This window comes from Pygocentrus nattereri, chromosome 12, assembly GCF_015220715.1.
Source record: "Pygocentrus nattereri isolate fPygNat1 chromosome 12, fPygNat1.pri, whole genome shotgun sequence".
Lineage (NCBI taxonomy): Eukaryota > Metazoa > Chordata > Actinopteri > Characiformes > Serrasalmidae > Pygocentrus > Pygocentrus nattereri.
Window position 1 is genome coordinate 23207694 of NC_051222.1, and position 26382 is coordinate 23234075.

The 26382-nt window shown below is 41.2% G+C and overlaps 1 protein-coding gene across 2 annotated transcripts in view; it reads right to left on the reverse strand.

Moving 5' to 3' along the window:
• The window catches only part of si:ch211-214c7.4 (mucin-17), a 29407-nt gene extending 3421 nt beyond the window's left edge, over positions 1-25986 (reverse strand). The window contains exons 1-5 of one of the 2 annotated variants that reach the window (XM_017699085.2): positions 25901-25986; positions 10483-11194; positions 9708-9789; positions 4458-4627; positions 1624-4248 (exon numbers count right to left, since the gene is read on the reverse strand). In XM_017699085.2, the coding sequence (XP_017554574.1) occupies positions 1624-4248; positions 4458-4627; positions 9708-9789; positions 10483-11086 (3481 nt within the window). In that variant the 5' untranslated portion in view covers positions 11087-11194; positions 25901-25986. Of the gene's footprint in view, positions 1-1623; positions 4249-4457; positions 4628-9707; positions 9790-10482; positions 11195-25347; positions 25642-25900 lie in introns of those variants that run through there. The other variant, XM_017699084.2, reaches the window with a different exon arrangement.
• Positions 25987-26382: the final 396 nt, after the last annotated feature.

Below are 26382 nucleotides of genomic sequence, written 5' to 3' on the forward strand. Positions count from 1 at the left end.
AAAGAATGAGATCCAGAAGCTTCGTAGGACCAGATCTCGCATTTCCTCCTTCCTCCTCAGGATGGTGGGAATCGAGGAGGAGACGGGGTTTTTAAAAAAAGAAAAAAAAAGTGGAAAGAAAGGAGAAAAAAAAGAAAGAAAAAAAAAAAAAAAGGTGGAGGTTGGGGAATACAAGAACAGAAGTGGACGTACACTGGGACAGGAGAGCAGAAATGCTCTCCATGTTCTTCAGGTTTCTCTTCATTCATTTGTAAAACTTATTTTTGTGGTGTGGTTATGTTCAAACTAGTCAGTTGGTTTGTTATAAATCTTTTCATAATGCTGCAGTTACTGACCAAACACAAGGTACCACTTCAGCAATAAGGCTAAATAAACTAAACTAAAGGGTGCCTAATGAGTTTTTCCAATTTTGTTAGTGTTCATACATATGTAGGCATTTATTTGGATGTTTAATCATTCCATCTGTTAAAATTCAAACAAATCTATAAACTTCCAAAATGTTTAGTGTGGATTAGCCTGGCTCAGCTTTAGGCAGTCATTTAGTGGGGCAATGCCCCACCAACCAATCATTATTCCATAAAAGGCTACATCGATTAGTACAGGACGTTTTGCATGCATCACATTGTATTGGCTGCATTTTAGGGATAGGCTGTATCCTGTGGTAAGATAAATTAGTAGACAGATTCTCCAAGTGATCTTGGGTGGTTTGCTATAAAAACATGCTTCTCTTGAATCTATCCTGATCCTGACCCTGACCGCCCCCCCCCTGCATGGTTTTTACTATGCACCAACTACAAATTGAATGGACGGTGTATTTAACCCATTGCAAGTGCTGCAGTTGACGATTGTTAAGTCCATGCTTCTCCACGCTATTGACAAAACAAAGTTAATTTTCATTTCAGAAAATCCAGCAATCTGAAGAAATATACTGGGAAAAGAAGAAGTGTTAAATGTCTAACCTTTATTTAAAGCTATGACAGCAAGTACTCAAAAAACAAACATCACAACATTAAGGGTAAGGGTTAAGCAAACCCTAAAGTGCAGAAGATAAACAGGGCATGTGCATTAAGGGGGAGAGAGGACTAAGGTTAAAGAAGACAAACTCAAAAGGAGTAAATAAACAATACAAAACCAATTATTTTCATTTTCAGTAAAAAGGCTTGGATAAATACACACACACCCACACACACACACACACACACACACACACACACACACACACACACACACACCTTTCAAAAGTCCATTCCACAGTTCTTTTTGCTTCAATACTTCATTGTTTTTTTCCCCCATTCTCTGAACTCCACAACAATTCATGCCAGTTCAAGGTAACACCACGAGTATTTTGAAAAGGAGAGAAACACTGTTGCCCTAATTGTAAATAGCAGTAGCTATTGCACATACAGGAATTTAAGCCATGTATCCATAAATGTAACTGTACTAGTAATATATGTTGCAGGGTGGGTGTCACTCATTCTGATCAGCCTCTTTTCCCCTACTTGTAAAATGTTTTCCCTTTTTTTTTTAATTTATTTATTTTTTTAAACAACAAAAGCTGGAAAGACCCTGGAAATGAGACAAGGGACACAAAGTTGCATTTACAAACTGCAGTTTATACATTACCTGCCAAGGAGCTATCATTTTTTTCGCATATTGTGGAGTAGTACGGATGCTGAGCGTCAAGGTCCCAGTCCTCTTCTTGGTGCTGTGGAGAGGAAGGATTAACCAAGCCTTCAACAGGCACAATGCCACCTTGTGAACAAGGTTCTGGCAACTCCTCACTTGCCTTCCCACAAAGCATGTACTGTTGCTCTGAGTTGGGCTGTAGATCTCCTCGTTGCTCAAGATGAAGCTGGTCAGCATCTCCAGGAGCACAGGTAGGCTGAAGATTCAGTTCCTTGATGAGCGATGGATCTTTTGCCTCCTCTGGAAGCTGCTCTTCATTCTCCAGGGAGAAAATACCTGGGCTTTTGGCACAACTCTCAGTGGTAGACTGGGCATTGGAGTTAGATGTGGTGGTGCAGTCAAACCCATAGGAGGCAGCTGAGGTGGCAGACTGAGGGGTGTCACTACCACCACCTCCTTCTGTCTCAACACAGGCATCCTCACGTTCCTCTAAGGTAGATAAGCTGTGGGCCACTTGTGTGCTACCTGAGCATTCATTGCCAGTGGCAACAGGTTCCACATTGGACTCACTGATCTGCATCTCTCCTTCAGTGTCACTAGCCTCATCTTCAGTGGCTGAAGAAGGGGATGATGGCAGAGATATTGGTGCAGTTGCTGGACCACCCAACACATCAGCAGGCAGAGTCTCCGGTTCTTCCTCTTCACCACTTTGTTCAATTTGGATGCCTAGATCTTGCATGATGTCTGGCAGAGCGGCAGGAATGGGACTGACTGGTGCAGGCTGCTGCTGCTGGTTCTCCAATCCAGAGCTTACATTGTAGTCTTTCAGCTCCTCAGGTGTGCTGGTGTCACTGAAACTGTGGGCAGCTTGTTCTGGGCCACTTGAGGTGTTCGACAAGGACATGCCTTGGGGATAAGGTGCCAAGCCTGGATTGAAGCTAGCATCCTCTGCAGAAGGCACTGGTGCAAGCTGAGGTGAGCTCGGAATGGGTTCTATAAGAGCTGGGGATTGACATGAGGGGCCACCTTTGGCATTTTCAACATCCAGCCAGCCTTGATAAGGAGCTTGGATTGGGATTTCCATGTTGGCTTGCCAGGGGCTAGAGGAAGGACTTGAGAGAGTGGGGTCTGGTTGTAGTGGCTGGGCCCAAGGATCAGCAAAAAGATTTGGTCGGTCCCACTGAGCTGCAGGAGGTGCAGAAGGAACAATGGGTGGAGGCTGCATACGGTTCAGGTTGTCTAATCTGTAGTCTTCTGCAAAGTCATCTTCATCCGCATTTCCATAACTTTCAAGTCCACTCTCAGTAATACCCTCACTAGCCATTTCTACATCTTCATCTTCCTCATCCTCATTATCATGGCACTGCCTGTGTGGGTCTTCTGCTCTTTCTGATCCCACTTCCATATCACAGACACGATCTTCATCATCATAGTCATCGTCATCATCTTCGTTGGCAGGAATGTCAGGAACCTTTTCGAAATCTGGAGATCCAGCAGATGCACCTTCAGCATCAGCACCTTTCAGGCTAGCCTCACCTAGATCATCCATACTTTCAGTGCCCTCAAGGACACCAGGAGCACTAAGCTCTGAGGCCCCCTGTTGACTGCAACTGACATCCTCAGAGTCAGGCTCAGAGAGCAGACCTCCTGCCCGCCATACCGATCCAGTCAGACCTGCTGAACCAGGCCGGGACTCCTCTGTAGGCTGTGTACCGCTCATGTCAGACACAGATACCTGCTGACTGCCCTCCTTCTCCTCTTCTTCTTCATCTACATCATTGTGGATCAGCTGTTCCACCTTCTCAATCACTTCCCCGCCTTTAGGGAGCACTGGAGCAGCAACACACAATCCAAATGGTGGAGCCGTTACAAGTTCTTGCTGTGTCACTTCCTCCACTGCTGGAACACTGACTAAAACATAGTCATCATCATTTTGTAATTCTACTCCAAATGGAATAGATGCAGAACTAGACACTTCAGGAGAAGGCACTTCGGCCTCTGGCTGTATAGCTAATGGCTCAACGTCATCTTGCTGAACAGTGGGAACAATCTCAATGTCTGAAGCCCCCAAGGCAGTCATTTGTACCACTTCATCTTCCTGAACTTCCACTGGGACACTGATCTGTTCATCTGGCCGTTTCTCTAACTGTACTGCTGAAGTAGTTTCCACTTCTGGAACAGATTCTGCTGCTGCTAAAGCTGCTGCAGATACAGTGGCCAGAGAAGCTGATGAGGGTTCCACAGGCTCTACTGCTTGTTCTTCAGTAGATTTTCCCTTGATCACCAATGGTGAAACAGACTGTGTCGGCTTGGATGTTTGTCGTTTCACAGCAACTGGGGTACTACTGCCTCCTTGCTTCTGGCTGTGGGACACTGTAGCTGTCTTGCTTGAAGCAGGCCGTGGAGCAGTATTTCGCGGACTTGGAGGGACTTTCCGTGTTGGTACAGACTTATTTTCATCCACTTTTAGTCGAGACGTTTTTGTGTCTGGAGGTGGTCGTTTGGCAGCAGCAGCCGGTCTGAGAGGTTCAGGTTTTGAGGTTTTTGTAGCTGTATGTTGGGTGCTGGTCTTGGTAGCAACCATTTTTCTGGCCGGTGCACTGGTAGAAGGTTTACCAACATCTAGAATATGGAGAAACAAGTTGAAATTTAACTGGAAACATTAAGCACTAAAGGCTGGACTGGGGAAAGAAGTAATGGAAGCTTTTACTCATCAAGGCCACAAATACGACCTGAGAAATTATTCATGGCTATCTTTCAGCAGCCCACTCAATAATTCAGAGTGAAAACAAAACCTCAAATGTTTTGTTACCACACAAACAGAACTCTACCTTTCTTGGCTGCCGCAGTTGTAGTTGATGCTTTAGAGGGGTGTAGTGATGCAGAGCGGGCAGCAGAGGGGGCCGAGACAGTTCTTGAGGGTGCAGGTTTTGTAGTGGTGGCAGTTGGCCTTATTGAAGCTGAGGAAGTGGTAGAATGAGGGGCATGTGCTGTAGTAGGCCTGGAGTGAAGAAATAAAAGATCAATAAAAACCTTCAAAAATGACAAGTATAATCAGCACACAGATTCAAATGGCCTTCACATTCCGGTTGTCTTTTTTTTTAAATACATTTACTCAACTTTTGAGATGAGCATAGTAATCATCTTTCACAGACACATTTGCTTAAGTTATCTTTCATCACAAACTTTTGTACCAGTTTTGTATAAGCAGTTTCAAGGATGTAGTGCATAGGCTAAGGAATTTGGTGTGCTGCTCAATGTGCTGAAAAGAAAGTTGAATCAATTTATCAGCCTACTTTTCAGCTTAGTTGTATGCTCTTATCCTCATTGTCCTCGTGGGAGAGGAAGAGTTTAAAAGCTGACATGGCATTTATTATGGTAGTGGTGGAACATGTGCACATTAGCACAGCACCTCAATCTCCAAAACTTCCTGTTTTTTCCCATTGACATTCTTCTGTTTACTTCCATGCAAACCAAACTGAACCATAACTACCTGAGTTCCAACAAACACTGATCCCAGAATGTAAAATTTACCCAGAATCATATTCACCAAATAACATTAAAGTAAATCAAAGGCTGTCAATTTTGTAGATGAGATTTTTTACTGCAAGAAAAGATTTTTTGTTGTGTCATGCAGAACTGTTTAAACCAGTACCAAGACATCAGGACAGGACTTCAGAAGTCAAGAAACCAAAAGAATCATCAAAAGACAAGCCAGCATATGGAGAATGAAGCATCATGGAAACGGTCATATTTTAGCCATGACGTGGACAACATGTGCAGTGAACGTGTTCCTTATATGTGCACACAATGCAGGACATGTTTAGATGCCTGGGCCCCACATGCCTGGACCATAATTTCACCCCCACAAATCAGTCTGCAACAAAGAACGAGTGTTCTGGAACCACAACAAAAGATCCGGAATTCCTTGTTAGATTCCATCGATCTAAAGGGATCAAGATGACTGATGGACTCAACTTGGGCTAAAGGAAGCAAGACAAACTGACAGCTTTGTAGGCTGATGTGTGTAAAAAGGAGGCGCATGAACGAATAAACAAATGTATGGGGAGGGGAATTATAGGCCTACAAAAGACAACAAATGGATTAAATGAAATTAACTGACATTTAATAGAGATAAACAGCACTAATGCAGACCAGTGTGATCAGTTTATGCATTACTGCAACATCCGAAGTAACCGAAGAACTCAATTAAGTCAAACTGTAATGGAAAAGAAACAAATGTTTCCGATAAGAGGAAGGAGATGTACATTTAAATCACTATCCCCATCAAGATCATTGAGTCAATCATGTCAGATCTAGGATTTAAGAAATGCTAGCAGGCCATGTCATGAACCATTTAAATAAACAGGCTATGCTTGACCAAATCCAATGACAAAAATGTGGACTTCATGATGCAGTTACACATCATGAAAGAAGGGGAAAAGCACAAGAAAAGCCTAATGCTGTTTCAAGATGATGAAAAAAAAAAAGTAATTGGCAAAGAGGAGGGGGGGAAGCAAAACAGTTAAGGTTGAAATGGAACCACTGAAGTAGAAACCAAAGAGTTTAACCACCATTTAAATTGTTACCAATTTGGTCTGAACTTCTAACCCCAGCACATCCACATTTTTCTACACCTAGACTGACAGCATTCCTTGGTTTAGTTCCAGTAAGTCAAGTTAAATTAAGAAGAAAATCCAGACTTTCATGAAAGTAAAAATATTTACAGCCAAACCAGCTTTAGGCATATCAGCCCCTCATTAGCCTGTTCTCAAAAGACGAGATGTTTTAAGTGTCTAAAAATTAACTAAGTCTTGTTCTTTTTCCATGTGAATAGAATTAAACCAACCAACTCTGACTCTATAGGAATTAATTTGCTCTTTTGCCTAAATGTTTGCATGATTGGAGTCAGCATAGTATACCCAAGCTGCACTGACCTTCTTACATTGATTTGCATTGTTGTGCAAGTTTGTGTCTACGTAGCATTTTAATGCATTTCACCGTATTAAGTTCTAAAAACACGTTTAGATTAGTGACTCAAATTCAATTGCAAACAGACTTTTCCTCCAGCAAAAAGCATTTCTTTGCCACAGCGAATTACAACCCTGTCCTGACAAAGCTCTGGAACACACTGTTTGCTTGGCCGGTGTGCTGTCCAAAACCAGCTTTGCTGCACAGCTTACCGAGGCAGAAAAATCCAAGAGGCTTGATCTGGGAAAGACAAGCCAAACCTCCCCTCCACCACACACACACCAAAAAATTAGTCAAGCTTTAAGCTAGGTTTAAATCAAAGGCTGTGTCACAGACAGAAAAGCCTAAGAACTAACACTCAGAAAGAGACAGGCAGGCTTCTCTCTTAGAAGCAGTCACACAGAGGGGATGTTTCTGTTAAGCTGCAGTCCAAAGCCTGGCAGAGACCTGGATAAATCTCCCCCCTCCTCTTTGGTTTCTGGAGTCTGTCAGACATACCACGGTGAGGGAGACAAACGGGGGTGAGAGGGGCTACAGTGCAAAATTCTAGAACAATTTTCAAAATGTCTGAATTAAAAAAAAAAAAAAAAAAAAAAAAAATTTACTCTCCCAGACTTTGGGCTGTGCTTGTCTGAACGCAAGTATGGAGTGTGCATTTGGTGTCTCACCTGTAGCATCAGATTATTATTAAAACAAAGCTTAGCAGTTGAACTCCACCCTTAAAATCATGGATTTTTATTTATTTACTTATTTATTTTTACACAGGATGCATCTCTGTATCCATAACACTAAACTGTGAGATACTGGTCACTGCTGACTACAATACTGAGGAGTTAAAGAGGAAGATAATTGCGATAATACTGCTACATGTTGCAATATGCCTTAGTAGCATATTAAACAAACATTCATTAGTTAACCAGATCAGATTATTGATTTAAGACTGTACTTGTGTGTTTGACTACATCTAGAACCATGATTGACCAGGGTGCTCACAGCACTGTAACTGGTCAGGGGCTTGTTTGCATATTGAAGCCTTCTGTTATATCAGTATTACAAAATAACTTCGCAAATAAACAATACATTGCACTGCCATAGCAGAACACAAGTCCAGGAGTTTCCCCAGAGTATTACTTTCTGTTCTAATTTGGCAGTTCTCTTTCCCCACTGGGCCCTTTTCTGTACCCCTCCCCCTGTGTCTCTCTCTTGTTCCATCACAACCCCCTCTCCCCCCCCCCCCCCCCCCTTCATCTCCCAAAGTCTGTTAACCACCAATTTGGCGGACCACACCCATGGACAGGCTCATCATATGGCACACTTTCACAGCTTGTATTTACAACAGAAGGCTAGGAACACAGTAGGCTTGTAGGGCCAAACATAATATTGTAACGAGAACGTCTAGTGACAGCTATGAGAAATTTTGCCTAAATGTGGGAGGGAACCCAAACTTTTTTTCTTTTCTTTTTTTTTTTTTTTTTCTTCTTTTTTTTTTTTTTTAGATGGAATGCATCTTCGTTGATTATTTTGTTCAACAAATTACTTGCCACAATTGTTCAGCCAATGTGAGAAAGAATTAATTTGTTTTTTCATGTGCTCTCAATGCCTGTTACAAGTAAAATGTATAAACACAATTGAGTTTGGGCAAATTGTGCACTGGACCACTGTCCAGAAAAGATTACAAACTTACTTGCCATAGCAACAAATGGTTCTAATTTAAAGGCTTCTTAAGATCATGACAGGCTGATAAACGTCCATCTGTAAAACTGGCTGAACTCCATCCAGTTTTAGTTCAGATGAGAGCCAACAAAACACTTCAGAATGCCCTCAACAGAACTGTCAGCTGCAGAGGACGGCGCTAGAGTGCTCTCAAAACGAAATTAAATAAAAGGGGCTTTGTGTGTGAACAAACATTTTTCTTGAGGTCCATGTGTGTGTGCATATAGTAGGATTTATGCTACTGTCCTCTTTATCCAATAATGCACTGCATTAGGGAGGAAGTCAGCAGTTGCTACAGTGACAATCAGTATTTCATGTAAATACAATAAAAGCTAAGCATTCATGCCAATCACAGAGATAAGGCAGAAAAGAAAAAGTGCATGAAGTAAACCAAACAAAGTCCCATTATTCATCTTGTTAGGGAATTAAATTGAATTTAAATAAAAGTAAGTAAGTAAGCTAGCTCATCCTCCTGGGAAGCTAAAAAAATCAAACTTGAACAATTCCAGTTAAAGGAATAACTGAAAACTGTCTGTGGTAACACTATACTACAGATGTGGCAGATGGAGATTGTGATGAGAAACACTGGAGTATTCCTTTAATCAAAGCCTGACTTTATTCCCCATATATGTTTGACTCAGACAAGGACAAGAGTATGAAGCAGTAACCATCAAACATGCAAAGGAGGCCAACTCCCTGCCAAAGCCCACAGTCAAATGCCACAATTGAAGAGTGTGCCTTCAGTGCAAAATCCCCACCAAACCGCTTTCGTTTTGGCAGCGCTCAACCTAAGTGACTTGGCTGAAGCAGTATTAAAAACTACTCTAGATTACTTACTCAGACAGAACCACACACAGGCACAAAAAAAACCCTCACAGATTTATGGCTTAATGTAAAAATAAATAAATAAAATTCCATTTTGTTTAAATCATTCCTCTGGGCACAGTAACCAAACAGGAGAGTATGAAGATTACATAGAGATTTAATTCTGGATATGCAAACATCATGAAGCGCTGATATCAGCATCAGTTTTAATGAGACTAGATGAAATTTTCATATCAAAAGTTTAACCTCATAGCGAACTATGCCTAGTTTTGTCATACCTTGCAAGCACTGAAGTCCAACAATTTCTCTTTAGCAAGAAAGAGAAATTGTTAGACTGTCAGTTAGAATGTTTGTCGGTTAACTCAAGTTAAAACACCAAGAATGCTACTCAAGTTTTTTGATCAATTTCAGAAGTTTTCAGAAGTTTTTTCTTTAGTCAAGCTGCTGTAAGTACTTTTCACATCTCTTCCATGTCCATAAATGTCACTCGGCATTCATGTGAAGATTTACCCATGAACCAATGCTTCAAATCACACCCAGTACTTTTAGCAATACCTCACTGATGGGCTTACCTTGTTGTCTTGGTACCAGGAACGGTTCTGGAGGTGGTGGAAATGCTGGGTTTGGCAGCAAGTGCAGTTGATGGTCTTGGTGCTGCAGAAAAGACAAGGAGGAGAGACATGGATTAAGAAAGAGCAAAGGAACTAGGGTAAAGAGTGCAATAGTGAGCTGTGGCTTTGCACATTCACACTGTGTTTTGCTCATATCTAAATAACAAACATCACCACTCTCAAACTCTGCGATACACAAAACAGAGCAACCAAAATCTCAAAGTAGCACCCATCATTTCAAGATAAGAAAGCATGTCAAGCATGTTTCCTTGTCCTTCAATACTTTGAGGAACACTTGGCAGACTTTGCCAGTTTGAAACATTTTACTGGCCCCATTCATTCTCTGAGGCTAGGTAGAGATTGTGGCCTGGTATGTTTCTGTGGCTTCTTTAACATAAGCACAAGTATCACCACTTAATTTTTTTCACATCTATTTGCTGAAAAATGTCAGAAAACAGATTCTTACAAAAATGACTATTTCCAGCCATGGGTAGCTGCTACAGTGGTGGGAGATTTTAAGGCAAAGGCTGACATTTTAAGACCAATTCAGAGGATGTTAGCTTTTCTGGCTAATTTTCATTTTTCCGTTTGTCATAAAATCGTCTAAGCATGCACTTAAAATTATCTATTAAAAGAACCAGCTGTCTAAACACAAGCTAAATATAACTCGCGTATATCCTTAAATTTAGGAAGGCTACACAACACAACTGATTCCAGTTGCTATAATAGACCTCACCTGTGGTCTTGGGCTTGACTGCAGCACTGTTAGCTGCTGTGGATGGCTTTTTGCCCAATGATGTCGTATTTGCGACTGCTCCTGGTTTGGTACCACTGTTTGTGGAGGCCACTGCTGGTCTGGTAGGTCCAACAGGCTTCCGTTCTGCTGCCTTAGTTGATGTCCTCAGTGCTACAGCAGCAACAACAGGGCCTTTTTTGGCTTGTGCAGCTGCTCCAACAGGGACACTTTTCTTTGCTTCCGATGCTGCAGGTGCAGTTTTCTTGGTTGCACCATTTGCCGCAGTCCTGGTGACACCGTTAGCCACTCTATTTTGAGCTGGAGCAGACCGAGAGGCTGCATTTGTTGTTTTAGTCACTGCTGTACTTGGCTTGTTCTTTACTGGGGCTTTGGTCTTGTCTGTAGACTGTAATGTCTTGCCGTTAGTTTTCTTTTCTGGAGGGGGCGCTGTTGAATCTGCTCCCTCTTTTTTAGGCTCTTCATGCTGTGGAGGTGATGGACTCTCTTCTTGGAGTTGCTCCTCATTAGCAGCTTCCTCAGCTATAGCTGCCGCCTCCAGGGTTTCTGTTGGCTCTGCCGGCACTGTGGCAACATCAGGTTTCATCTCTGCGTTGCCTGGTGAGTTTTTGGAAACTCCAGTACGTGCTCACTGGATTCAATGCCGTATGCACTAGTCCCAGGGTTTGGTGTTGGCTCACCAACTTAAATTTCCCTACAAAAAAAAAAAAAAAAAAAAAAAAAAAAAAAAACACAAACACAGAAGACAGTTAATACCCAAGTCTCCATGGATTAAACTAACATCTGGGGGGAAAAATAAAATTGGTTTGGAAAAAAAATTTGGATTGATTAATATTCATTTTTTGTCATGTGAATCATTACTTGCTTGTATTAATTATGCTTTCACCAGGCACTATGGTCATTTGGCCTGTGATCAAAAGGATGAAGGCAAAAACATGTTTTTCTTCTTCACAAGGAATATTTCTCATAACAAAAGCCACCTGTACTTCATGATCTCTCGTGCCTCATAAATTTAATTTAAAGTAGTACAAGAGAAAAGGGAAATAACATTTCGAACATGGCAACACCTAATGGATTGTATTGGCCAACAAAATAGGAAAGGAAAAACAATGCCCAAAATAAACAAAAAGGTCAAATCCAGGTCAAACAATTCACATAATCCTAAAAGCTGAGGGAAGATCATGTGTAAAAAATCTAATTACAGGCTCATTTTACTCACAAACTCCTTCAAACCTCAGGAAAATGGGAAGAAGCCACAATAAGATTCATAGACATAAGAAAATGTCACAGGAAATGTATTGTAGTAAGTTTTTCTAAATTTGTAGGCTATATGAATAAACAAAGCAGAGGTGACTGGGAAACTCTAAAAGTCAACATCAACGCTTTCATTTAATGCATGACCAACTCATATTTAACAAACCCACAATAAAAGATGGCTACTAAAAATAAAATAAAAATGACGTGCTCAACAGGCACTGCCGTCTCATTTCTTCTGTATCAAAAATGTAATATTCATATAGTGCATTTCTGCATCCCCATGACCAACACAATACATTTGCAGAGTGTTTGTAGACTTCTTGTTGAAGAAAACTTAAAACTGCCACTGCGCAAGACTTTTTGTTAACACTCAAATGGGCAGCATTGCTGAGTCAGCAGAGGGAAAATTAAGGGGGGGTGGATCTTCCCACATGCACACACTAAAATATGGTGTGTGCGCTGCTGCAAGGCATCCTGTAAAGCTTAAAGTAATAATTCAAAAAGTCAAAGGCGCTGGGTCAGATTTTTGGACAACATTATCGTCTGTGTTCTCACTCTCTCACACACACACACACACACACACACACACGGCGCCTTAAAAAGAAGTTCTCTTCAAATACTCTCAAAGCGCATGCAAACTTTAGGTTCATGTGCTTGGGGGAAGGGGGCTGAAACAACTGATGTTACACAATGTTGTTCCACATGTTGCATGCACTCACACTTCCACCAGAGAGGTCTCCAAATCTAAAACGTACATAGCTTTAATCGCCACCGACACTTAATTGCAATTAATTTTGTCCAATATAATTTTTGGCAAAAATATTTAGCTCGTCACTACTTTAACTCTTAGTGCATTCAATCTATACATCTTGTGAACAAAATTGAGAGAATAAGAAACACAAAAAGGACAGAAGGACCTGCTTCCAAAAAACAAGGGCAGTGCACTCACTGACCTCTCTCCTTTTAAAAGTCTCCCATTCTTTAGCCACACTGCCCTCATGGACCCCCCCCCCTCCTCTCTTTTCTACTTTTTCTTCTGTCTTCCTCCCCCGATCCTCCCTATGAGATCTACTCCCCATCAACAGCTACACAGATGGCCTGGGCAGCACCGCTATTGTGTAGACTCAAAAACCGGCCTGGACCAGCAAGCCAGAGAATGAACAATGTGTACCTGTGTGTGAGAGAGAGAAAGAAAATGAAGTGGAGAAATTCAATTTCTTTTAGACAACATTACAGAGGGTAGAATGAAGAACAGGCAGAAGCAGGAAGAAAATGAAGGAACATTAAAAGAAAGGGGGGAGGAGAGCAAGAGTTAATGACGGGTGAGGTCATCACTCTGCACAGCACTGAAAAAAAAAAGCCACTTCATGCTGATGCATCTATGGTGATATGCAGGACAGGGAGGAGGCCTCCAAAGAGGTTCACTGTGAAAGAGTGCCGACACCCAGCACATCATATTTTTTATTTAAATAAATAAATGTGGACAGCATCAGCGATGTGCATGCAGTTATGTATTTTCCTTGACTTTGTGATAACTACCTCAACAGGAATTTCAGTATTGAATGAATACCATCACCTGAAATGGTTAACCAAGTACCCATGACATCCCTAGACTGTACCTGCTTCTACTGCTCATTTATAACTAACAATAGTAATAATGATGCCACAATAATTAAAGTCATTATTACTAATACTCATTGGCAGTGTCATTATTATTGCTTTTTTTTAAATAAGTTTTATAGGCCCTTAAAAGCTAAATAAATACATACATACATACATACATACATACATACATACATACATACATACATACATACATACATACATACATACATACATACATACATACATACATACATACATACATACATACATACATACATACATACATACATACATACATACATACATACATACATAGTAGTTGCTGAAAGTTTGCAACTGAAAAGTATTCTTTACTGTGTAAATACTAACATGCATGCTCCAGTATCTTCAATTTGCTTGTATGGAAGAAGTCTTCAGTTGTTTCACCCATCCTCAATTCCATTTTGGAACTTTTTGTTGGAGTGTAAAACAATATTTCACAGTTTGCTGTATCTAACAAAGGCAGATGGCTATTCCAGACTTGATAAGTTATTCATCACATGAAGTTTACTCCCCACCTGCTGGATGGGCTTTACATTTTTCTTCATGGTGCTCAACAGTTACGTTAAATCTGTTTTTTTTTTCGCCCCTCAGAGTAAAAGAGTAAAAATGTAAATACTTGTTAAGCAAAAATCTGTGCAAACACTTCATGGCTTAGCCGGCAAAACTGTTTTAATGCTTTCGTATTGCTTTATGTACCTGGCACACGCCCACGCTTTTTGTGCAGGGAAACACTATACTGATTAATGTAGGGGCGTTACGCAAGAAAGGATAAACTAAGCTGCAATAACAGCCCATTTACAAATGGTTTTGGTGACCTTGGAAAAAAAAACAAAAAAAAAAAAACATTTAGAGGCGTCCTCCCACTGACTCTTAGTCTGGACTGTGCATGGAACGAGGCACAATATAGGGCAGTTAATCAGAACAGTTTGTCAAAAAACACCATTTAATTCTGAGGGATGAAGAGAGGCTGGAAAATGATCAAGCTAATATAAATGACTACTGTGCAGTTTTTTTTAAGCTTTGATAACTTGAGTCAATGAAGGATGGCTTAATTTAAAATAAATCAATAGGGGCAGCTCATAGAGATCACTGTACACTGCATTTGTGTCATGATTGGAATACCTGTAATTCACAAACACAAATTCTAACTGGAAATTTCCGATGCCGAAGAAGCAAATTTTTGCTTGGGTTGTATTGTAAGGGTTGGAGTTTTTAAATGAATGTTTTCCAGAATGCCAATCCAAAACACACAGACCATCGAACAATGTTCGCAGGTTTGTGCTTTAGATAACTGGCTGAAAGTGCCAAGATAAGGCTGTCACAGGGCAGCGCCCCAACCAAAACTGGAGATTATCAAAGAGGGAATCCTGACCAACAGGACTGATTGGTTTGGACAGAAATGTTACTGCATCTCTCTCAAAACACACACACACACACACACACACACACACACACACACAAAAATCTCCTGTTTCACAAATAACAGCCTGCTTCTCATTTTCATGCCAATTGCAAAACAAGGTAGTATCAGCTATCTAAGGCTGAAACTTAAGAGCCAGAACAGCCAGAACTACTACTATCTGTGAATTAGCCGAAACAGACATTTACATTTTTAATAAAAGTCCAATAAATATACAAATCGCAGATATTAACACCATATTAAGTATTCTGTTAACCAATAATACCAATTCTAGGACTTCTACTCAAACATAAATCATAAATTTTATTGTCTGATATGACTGACAGACAGATCTACCAAGCTGGAGGATTATAACATTATGACCTGGTTGGACTGAATAAAGCAGAGTGTTTGGGCTGAGAGAAACAACAGAAACTCTCTCTGAAGTACACACACACACACACACACACACACAGTTTTATACAGAGTGGTTTCATCATTTCAAACCCAAACAGCCCTAAAAATATTCCTTGGCAGGTCAGAGATCTGACAACCTCATAAAACTGTTCAGTCTCTGAGGAGACCAGCTCAGAATGATGTCTAGACCAGAGAACACCTTTTCCATCCATCTCTCACTCTGTACTCCATTCATCATCCTGACCATTCTCTACTCAACACCGACTCTCCTCGATACTTTCACTAGGTGTGTAAACCTCTGAATTTGCTGATTGAACTCAATAACAAGTCTTTAGGAAATGATTCAGTGAATCTCACATTTCACCACCATTCAAAAGAGATTTTGGTCAGATTCAGAATTACTTCTTAAAAACTACTAACACAGAAATGTAACAGAGTGTAGTGCAATACAGACAATTAAAAAAAAAAGAAAAAAGGTTTTGTTGGTATTTTTAGAAAAAAAATAAGTGTTTCTATCATTTCAGTAATCAAATAACATTAATAATGCAGCTGAATCAATTTGATGGGTCACAATTTATTGATGCATTTTTTACATCCCTCATCTTCACTGCTAGTTTTTCATCTCTTTTCCCTTTTTTCAGTCTCTTGCTCCCTGTCTGAACATCTGTCTCTAAGTAGGTCACATTTAATGCCCGTTAAACTGTGCAAGCACACAGTGTGTGTGCTTTAGAATTAATGCAATGAGGATAATTACTGGAGAGTGTAGGATGTGGGATGACATCAGAAATGAAGTATAAGGTATCTCACGTGATCCGGTGAGAGGGGGGAGCGTACAGAGGGCAAGCATGATTTGCTATAGATGCAGGTATACCAGAGGGTAGAGGAGTTAAAAAGGGGGGACAAAAATATACCATGTTTCTGCAAATTGCAGTGCACAACTTACTTATTTTCTGGGTTTATTTGGGGGGGGGGGGGGGGGGGGGGGGGGGGGGGCCATATACAACAAAAATGTGACACCTTTTACACAGGCCACATCATGTACTTCTTTTAACTTAGAAATTCAACAAGACATGTAAATGTCACCTGGGGTACCCATACTTTTGCATGATTGTATTTACTGCACTCCAGAAGAATGGAATATTTATTAAATTAAAAATGTTACATGTTACATTTGTCTAATCCTAAAGTCCCAATTTCTACATTTTACAAATGCTTATGTATTATCATCAACAGATGTGTACATGAAGATGATCGACATTGGTGCATCCCTAACAAAATGAATGTGTTGCATTTACATCTGCATCAAAAATCAACCACAATAAATATATTGTGAAATCACTGCACCCCCACTAAATGGTATGATTGGAAGGATGGGATTGTGGTGGCTGCATATGGGAAGACAGCAGTATCTGAAATAAGGGTTTAAGAACTTTCTCTAGTCAATTACTGCATGCAAGTCATATCCTGCACATGAAACCTATTATTGATATGAAATTATTAGCCTACCTATTCTTTTGCATGAAAACAGACACCTAATGTAACTCATCAGCCTACTGGACAGGGCAGCTGGAACCACAGGGCAAGCAGGCACTTGATAAAGCACTTTTTAAAGTACTGGCGTGACGACCCACAACTTTCTGACCAAGTCCAAGAAAAATCTCCCGTCTCTAAATTGCATGGAGCGCTAAGATATTGGGTGACAGCCCTTGGGCACCCAAAGCCCAGAGGCACCAAAAGATTGTTTTAATCACAATCAATAAGTCAAAGTTATATGTAATAAGTTATAAGTTATATGCCTCAAACATGAGGTGTGCTGTGACCCCTCCTACTGGGTGTACCTGTATCACAGATCACCATTAATATTTTATGAAAACAGAAGCTTCATATCACATGTAGGGCAAGACAGACAAGGACTCTATGCATTCACACATAAGCAGCAGCAATATTAAGAGTACAAGGAGTGGCAGTGGTGCTGGTATGTGGGTGGAAAAACACAGAAAAAAATAGCTAAATTTAACAGCAAAGCTGAAGGGAATGTAAAACGAAGTTACGCAATTACCGGGTCCTGAGTGAAAACACTCACATTCCAGTTCTGAATCTCCTATGACTATTACACTAACAGCAGTTACAATCCGACTGCGTACTGTGTGTGTGTGGTGTTCCTGAGCAGCTGCACACTGGCCACATCCTGCATTCTTGACATAAGAGCCAGCTCTACAAACCAATCCATCTTCCCTCTGTCCCTCCATTTTAAGCAAAGGAAAAGGAGAATTTCACTGCATAAGATACAGGAATTCACAGCTCTGAGTGAAAGATCAGAGAAAGGGCTGCTGCTTCATGTTAACCAGAGTATATTTATTAAAAGATAAATGATTTTTTAATAAATGAACAGATTTGTCAACTGGTTAATCAATTCAATATTAAGTTGAGGAAAGTTTGACATCAGTACAGAGCCAAGTGCAAGTAGATACCCAATCCAATGTGATTTTTGGAGATAATACAGTGCACACTGAAAATAAGTTAGTACAACCAACACCCCCCCCCCATTGGTGGATATGCTGGACTGCTGATTACTTTATAGGGCTACAGTAAAATAACATGACAAATACTTTGATCTGCTGTTCCTCACACTGATATTGTAAAGAGAAGTATATAATAACTGCACACTCAAATTACACCTATAATAAAAATCAGCTAGTTTGACACCAGCATTACAAATAACAAAGTGGCTGTTTTCTTTTAAAAGATACATACGGAAAGAGTGCATATATAGGGAAAAAAATAGCAAAACTAGAATGGTGCATTACCTGAAAAAAAAAATTAAACAGTGACTGTACTTCTTAAGGAATTTTACAGATGGTTGCTAAGGTGTTGCCATGCAAGTACAATATATATAAATAAAAAATAGTGTTTCATGGGGATGTTAGGGTGTTACTATAGTATTCCAGGTAGTTGCTAAAGATCCCAAGAGACTGATTACTATGGCATCTCTGGTGGTTGCTATGCTATTTCAGAACCGATCGGGACATTCCTAATTGATGTTTATGGCACAAAAATGCAACCAAATTAGCTGTTACATATTAGCCTTTTGTACTAGGAATGCAAGCAATGGAGAAGTCATCTGAGAAGGGAAGAGCGGCTGTGTATGTGCACACATCTCACACCATATAACCATAAAAGGCTGCAATCTCACCATGCCCCCAGACAGACATTGGTGGACATGCACACAGATCCAACCTCCTGATGAAATCTTTTTCCTCCTTAATACCTTTCATGCTCTCCATTCCCCCTCCTTCTCCCTCCCTCTCCCTCTCATTATGACCAGCCATTCATCACTGTCCTGACGAACAGAGCGCTGGCATGGAGCCCTGGTGTGGAGGACTTCTTACAGCGTGTCTGAACTACTTCAGCATGGCAGTGTGGGATGAGGCCACTGTTTGGCATTTTGTGGCTCCTCTGTGGCTGCTCTGCAACACTAAACTTCTACAGCTACAGCTCTGTGGGTATTCAGTAACCAGAGGAAAACAAATGAATCACGAGTGGCCAACATTTTAGGAACATGTGAGGGTGTAAAATTTCAGTGCAACAGATATTTTAATTGAAAATCATTAAGGAGTATCTGTATGAACAACAGACAAAATTCAATGCTGTGATTTGGACACAACATTGTCAACGATCAACTTGCATTATTTTTTATCAATATTAGTCAAGTTAATTGGATCATGTGAATGGATGTCACCTTCCAAATCCACAAATGCATTTTTTAGTAGCAACTGTTGCCAGCGTACTGATTCAGTAGAATTAATTTGATCGTGGATATAGGTCAAAGTCTTAATTCATTAAAAACACCCAACAAAATGCACCTGGATCTTCTTGGGTTTGGACAGAAGTGTCACTCAATAAAGCACCTGCCATTTACAACCACAAATGTTCAAAGAAAGAACACCACCAGTCCAGATTCAGTTCTGTAATGCTAAATATATGGAAGTGAAAGCCTGACATTTCCATTATGAGGCCATCTGTTGATAAAGCAGGTATTTCAAGCATGTTAAGAATTACATTCTCGTACAGTCAAAGGTCACACACTGTACTGTAGGTCTGTCACGATTATTAAACAACCATGTGATTATTTTAGCAGACCTCAGTTATTTACTTGCAACTTGGGTGTAAATTGGGTGCATTTTCATCTATTGGGTTGGAGCAAATGTAAATTTAAAAAGCAGATTTGTTGCTATAACACTGCCAAAGGGCAGTGGAGAATAACCACGTCTTCACACCAGCAGTGACTTTCTGCCTCGTCGCCCAAATCACTGATCACTTGTTTCTGAACTCAAGCAAAGAGTTGGTTACTACGATTTCACTGACACGTTCCCACTAAAACCTGTAGAAAAATTTGTCTAATTTAACCCCCCCCCCCAAAGATAATTTCAAGATACCCCCCCCCCCAATGCCTTTAAAATGGACATATGTAAATGAACTCTCATTCTGACAGGCTGCTTCGTAGTGTGCCTTGTTCAAAAAGCAGTCCAGACAGAAACAATTTTATAACTTCAATGTAAATGGGCAGGGCGAAACTGCTAAAAGCTTAATTTCCAGACATCGAACGTATGGAGCGGACAGTATGTTTTCAGCCTACTGATGTGTGAATACTACAGTTTTTTTCCAAACAAGCAAAGAAAATGCAGCTTTCCATGACATTTGCCCTTTAAGCTTGTGTAGGTTAAACCACAGTGGATAAACTAAGAAGATTCAAGGTGTAAATTGTGAAAGGGGGCTGAAGATGGCTGAATACAGGGAGCTTTAACTGCTCACGCAGGCTCAGATAAACAGGAAAGCCCTGCTGAAGCAGACAGCGTCTCTACCATCCAGTCGGATTAGCACCAGACATGCATGTGTGCGTATGAGAGTGTCTAGTGCTGGTCGGGGTGTGAATGGGGCATAATGACCCTGCAGGGTTAGATATGGGGTCTGTGTATTGTAAGGATTAAGAGAGAAACGCACTCTATTGTCTTCTCTACTGTGCCAAGCTGGTGGGGGAGGGAGAGAGAGAGAGAGAGAGAGAGAGAGAGAGAGAGAGAGAGAGAGAGAGAGAGAGAGAGAGAGAGAGAGAGAGAGAGAGAGAGAGAGAGAGAGAGAGAGAGAGAGAGAGAGAGAGAGAGAGAGAGAGAGAGAGAGAGAGAGAGAGAGAGAGAAAACACACAAGAGAATGAGAGGAAAAATAGAAAGAACTAGAAAAAGAAAAGGGAAGAGAAAATGAAAGAAAAGAATGAGACTAAGAAACAAAAGGACAATTCACTGAAACAGAGAGAGGGAGAAAAGAAGTAGATCCAAGATACAGAGAGAAATCTATACCAACAAAGAGAAAGAGTGCAAGGAAAAAGAGGGAGAAGAAAAATTATATACAAAAGAGGGAAAAAAAGACAGAAAAATGGGAGATGGAAAAGAGTAGTGAGGGATATAAAAATAATAAAAAGGGATATTAAAGCACATAAAAAGGCAAAAAGAGGCAAAGAGAAAAATAAGCCAGGGAAAAGCAACACAGGACAAGAGAAGGCAGAGAAAGCGAATGGAAAAAAGCAAAACAGAAAGACAGCCAGGCCTCAGTTGTCAGGCAGCAGATGCAGCCCTTTATTGCACACACAAAGAAAGCCAATACTGCAAACTTCAATTTTCTGTAGTGATCAGTTACACACACACAGTCAGAGAGAGATGCAGATGGTGCATGATGGATGGCGTGACTGGTTGAGTCACTTGGCACAGTGTGGTCTGCGTACAGCACACAGTAGGGTTTGTAATAGATAGGGACCGTGCCCAAGTGGATTAAAACAGGGCAGAGGAGTCTGCTTACATGCCAAACACCACCAATGTGTGCGTGTTTGCATATCAGGATCTGAGCCGCTCAGCTGCCAGGCCTCTCCTGACAACTAAAAGCCGACATCATTATCTCAAAGCCAATGCTGGCTTTTCACATCACCTATAAAAACTACCACTACGGTTCCGAAACCTCTCCAGTTCACTTAAGAAACTTTTGTACCAGTTGTAAAGTGGCTGCTGTTGAAATGTTTGGTTGAGCAAAGAGTAAATACCAAGCAATAAGATCCAACAGAGAAAATCTGCAAAACAGGGACTACAAATACTAAAGAATAACTTTCACTTTGTTCAATTATTCATGTTTAGGGAAGCATAAATGCACTGGCGTTGTTAGATAGTGGATTAAACATGATCAGTATCAATATTTAAAACAATATTTAATGGTGCATTTATTGCACTCTGGAAAAGCAGAACGAGTAGGGGACACTGGGTTACTGTTCCAAAAGATCGGCATTTAATTCATTTTACCACATTTGCAACTTTACATAAACATTTCTCTGTAACTCTAATTCAGGTGGATTTAAAGCTAATGTCTACATTTCAGAAGTGTTTATTCACCAATGCCAGGACTTGCAAATATGTGCATGATAAATACTGAATACTGACATCTGTCCACAATTCCCATATTAGTGAATCCCTACATTTTACATTACAGCCAACACCGAAAGCTGTGATGGAACCTGACTGGTTAATTGCGCAGTGTCCCTGAATGTTGAAGTAACTGATTTTATAAAATACCTTAAACATGAGGCACAGCACTTCACATAGTATAGCAATACAGTATAAACAGCACCTACATTACATATACTCTAAATAGTAAAAATGTCAATCTGATTTTGTAAAGGGATTCAAACACAAGGTACAGGGTACAGTGCTTCTTTAAATGCAAGCAAAACAAAGAAGTGAAAGATCAGTTATGTTTTTCTAGCAAAAATCACTCTTGAAGAAGCAGTGCTTTATATAGTGTGTTAATCATTTTCTAGTGTCTGAATCATACAATAAATGTTCTGGTCATTTGTTACTCAGATCACTACACGGCAAAGGCTACGCAGTTAAACACATCTCACATTTCTTTCAGTTTAGATTGGGAAAACTAGTCCAAAAGTTTGTCTAAAATGGAGATGCAATCAAGACTCCAACTCTGTGAAACTTCTGCTTGGACACAGCGATGTTGCCACATCCAAATTCCACACAAGCGAGATGGACACTCAACTTGAGTCCGCAATAGAACAGGGAAAGGGCCACGGAGCCAAAACAGTGACAAAAACTAGCATTTGTTCGATCATCTAGACCAGCACACACCCCCACACCACAGAGGAGCCTGAGACTGTGGAAAACATTAAACTGGTGACTCAAGGAATGATGAAATCGTTAGCTCACTGCATGCAACGGCGATGGCCACCACCAAATGTAACCACTGCAGCCTCAAGGGCCAGACCCACACAAGCTAATGCAGAATCACAGACATTATTCATTTAAACCTCCGGGAATACTGCACCATGAAGCAAATACTTCCAGAAACAGTGGTGTTAACTCAAACTGCATAATGGCAATTATGACCAAAAGGCTTTTCATTAATAGAATGTCTAAAATAACCCAAAGCAACTGCTTTTCTGGCCCACAGTGAGTGGCCCAAGGTTGGCCACACTGTCAAAACATCAAGTGGTATAAACAGTAAGACAAGAAGCCACCATGATCAAAGTTCTGCAGCTTTTGATGTAGCTAGACTGAGCAATTCTGGAATCAAGTCAACTGTGTTCAAGGATTTTATTACAATAATGGAAAATTTAGCACTGATTATATTAGTATACCATTAACTAAGCAAGTAAAAGAGTAACCTACCAATTGCTTTGATTATTTAATGAATCAGGTTTAAGAAAGGCCACAGCGTAGAAATTGACATTACCAAACTAAACATCTCTAGCCTTTCAAAGACTGTAAGGCCTTAAAACATAGCAATTTTTTTTTTAAATCAATAAAAAGGAGTATGTCCATCAGGCTCAGTAGAGTAAGAGACCAGAAGGAGAATTTAAAATATGCAATTTCACACAAACTACCAACTAACCTTTGCCAATTCATCAAGAACATATCTGAGCTGTTTCAATCAGGCATGATCAAGCTTTATGCCAATTCCATAAAATGCTGAATGAATTAAACCAATGTCTAACAGCAAAGCTATTTTTTCTGTCTAATCTACTGGCTAAAGTTGGCCAGCTACATTTGCAAATGTGTTCAACAAAATAACCCCCAAAGTTTAAATCCATAGTGGAGAGGTCCATAGTGGGACCCCCCCACCCCCCACGACAATCAGGGCACACCAGGTCATAAATAACACTTGTGACGTTCACAAGTGGGCTGCAGCAGTTGTCACTTTTAAATCTCCCATTTGTTAATATGACATCTTGCAAAGTAGCCCAGGAAATGCAAATAGGATCAGCAGCATGTCAGCTGCCACTGGACACCAAATGGTTTAGTGAAAACCTACTTCCTGTAGTGCCTGCTTTACAGGAGAATTGTATTTAAAACAATATATTTTTTAAAAATTTGAAAAAACAAAAACACTCAAAAGAAACTAGTTTTCAAAAGACTGTCTAAACCATCACCATCACAACCCTCAGTCCTTTCCAACCGTCCTTAATCTGCAATCTTTCAAGAAAACACTTATCGTAATACAAGATATTGTAGTGCATAACTCAAGCTCCATAGAACCAAGACGTTTAACACATCAAATACCAGAAATCAATTTAGATTTTGACATATTTGAGAACTGCATTTAACTTCAACTGTATGCACCGGTAGGTTGCACTCCAATTGTTTTGGTATGTAGGACATAAGGTTCATCCCTAATTGGACTGCTGCCTCCGGTCTCTTTGACTTACTGGGTGCGAAGATCAGGGTCATTTCCAGTGCAGACGAAACAGCCATGAACTTAAACCTCTGCTGTGTAAACAGTTTTGATGAACCCGATAAACTAATTCAAGTTCATCTTTAGACCTGTAGGCACCCATTAACATCTGACTCCAGCTGAACTAAAGCAGTCTAGCCCTTAAGAGGCAATAAGGGCAAGCAAACACAGAGAGGCCTCGTCAGGAAGACATTTCACAAAGAGGGAGCTTTCAGTATAGCTGGTCAGCTAAAGTCCAAAGTCAGGTCTGTCCAATGGGAGATGAAGCTGAGGGACATGTCTTTTCACCTTTGGCTTAAATTATCCAGAGCTTCTGAAAAGAAGAAACCCCGCTTGAGGCCTAGCATGGCTGTTTACACCACACCTCCTGCAGGCGATTAGGATCTACTGTGCTCCATTACATGATATTGATTTTCTGAGCACGTCTGGTAAACGTCTCCGGGAAACGGAATGACCGACAGTTTGTCCAGCTCCTAACTGACTGAGCAGCAGCTTCCACTTACTTAGCGCCAGCATCTATCGAGGTGCAAGTGCTTTAGGCGACGGATACAGCACTGCTCGTCCATCAGCATAAATATCGACCACGGGGTTACATTTGATCTTATGGGCAAAGGAAATACAGTCCATTCAACACGACAACGGTCCAAACCCAACATGTGCGACCAACCATAACAGGGCACCTCAGAACTGTTTTAATTTGTTTTAGCCACTGGAGCAACTAACGCGCGATGTTCGAGATATTCCCCGAGCCAGCTCCTTATTTGGTAACCTGATGCGCTCAGTGCTGGTTTGTAGGGCCACACAATGGCTGGACCCGTTTGGTTCAGGAGCGGCTCTAACAAAGGTGGGACGTGACGCCGGTTGTTAGGTTTGAGCTGTGGCCATTTCGCCCCGGGAATAAAACCTGGACGTCTGTCCACAAAAACAATTGGTTTAAAGCTTAAATGGAGGCTCGCTACAATAACATGAACAGCATCGCGGGGCGTGCAACCCATGCAGCAGCTGCTGTGACGAGCAGCCTTCCCAGCCCAGCCCAGCCCTTTCATCCTTTCATCCCATCCACACAAAAGCATTTTGAACGACGAGGCTCAGGCTCCACAGTCGCCGGCTTCCTGTTCGAATTTCCCCGTTCCACCTTAAACCGTGCGGCAGTAACAGTAACAGTAACTGGAATAAGACCCTGGCTTCAGCTTGGTCAGGAAACGAGCATGTGGTAGTTAGCTTAGGTTATGAAGCCAAGCCGAACACATTTCGAACGCCCGGCGATTTTAAATGATGCCGCCCCGCGCGTCGTATTTACAAATGTTAGCACGATGAAAACGACGCTTCATCGAGCCGAGCGGTTTCCTACCGTCCGTCAGCTGAGCTCCTCTCGGCGTGTGTGGACCACCAAGTCAAACCTCCCAGCAGCCGGTGGAGCTGGAGACAGACGCGGGGTTTTTGAGTCGCCTCTGAATCTGCTGAACCGACCGATCTGAGCCGCGCGCGCCGAGGGGTCTCTCAGCTGGCTCTAGCGACCGTTAAATCCCGAGAGAGCTCGCGCCGCGGTCAGTGCAGGAGAAACACAGAAGATCAGAGAAAACGCATTTTCTTTGCTCCCGGTCGCGCTCGGGCCAAAGCGAAGGCTGAACCGTGATTTCTCCCAGATCAGTGATGTCACGTTTTATAAACTCCCGCCCCTCCCTATCCCTTCTCCCCCTTCCCCCCGCCCCACCCACCGACCCCAAAATCTCTCCAGCCCGGATCCTCTTCAGCCCTCTTTCTGCTAACTGGCTAATGTTTAACAGGGATGTAAATAATTACTCGATTCAGCCGATTCTTTCAAACACGTCAGATTCAGCGATTCATTTTCCTCTCCGGTGTGGCGGCGGCACGGATTATACGCTTTAACTTTATTCTTTTACCTTCTGTATACAGCAACCGTCTGCCGTGGTCTTCATCGGTTCACTGATGGAGCTGGTGTCGCCTCTCTGATAGCGACGGGAGGCTCGACTCTGTTTAAGGAACCGATGCTTTGGATCTGTCCGTTTAAAATAATCGAGCGTCCGAATGAATGATTCACTGACTCGTACACTTATTAAAACTTTCTTTGCTGTCCACGTTCCTCGAGTTTGTCTGATCTAGCAGCGGTGCAGATTGATGGTCAGGTCTGTCAGTATATTTACTGAAGCCATAGACTGTCGATCGAGGCCAGGAAAGGCAAGACAAGTTTATTTATATAGCATTGACATGTGTAGTTTATAGCATATGTGATCATTTATCATTTAAAATGCTTAAGAAAGGAAAACATACAACGATCATATCACGCAAATGAAAATCCTTTAAAAAAGAGACTAGAAATAAAAAAAATAATAATTATAAGAAATAGATTTAAAAGAGTAGAAAT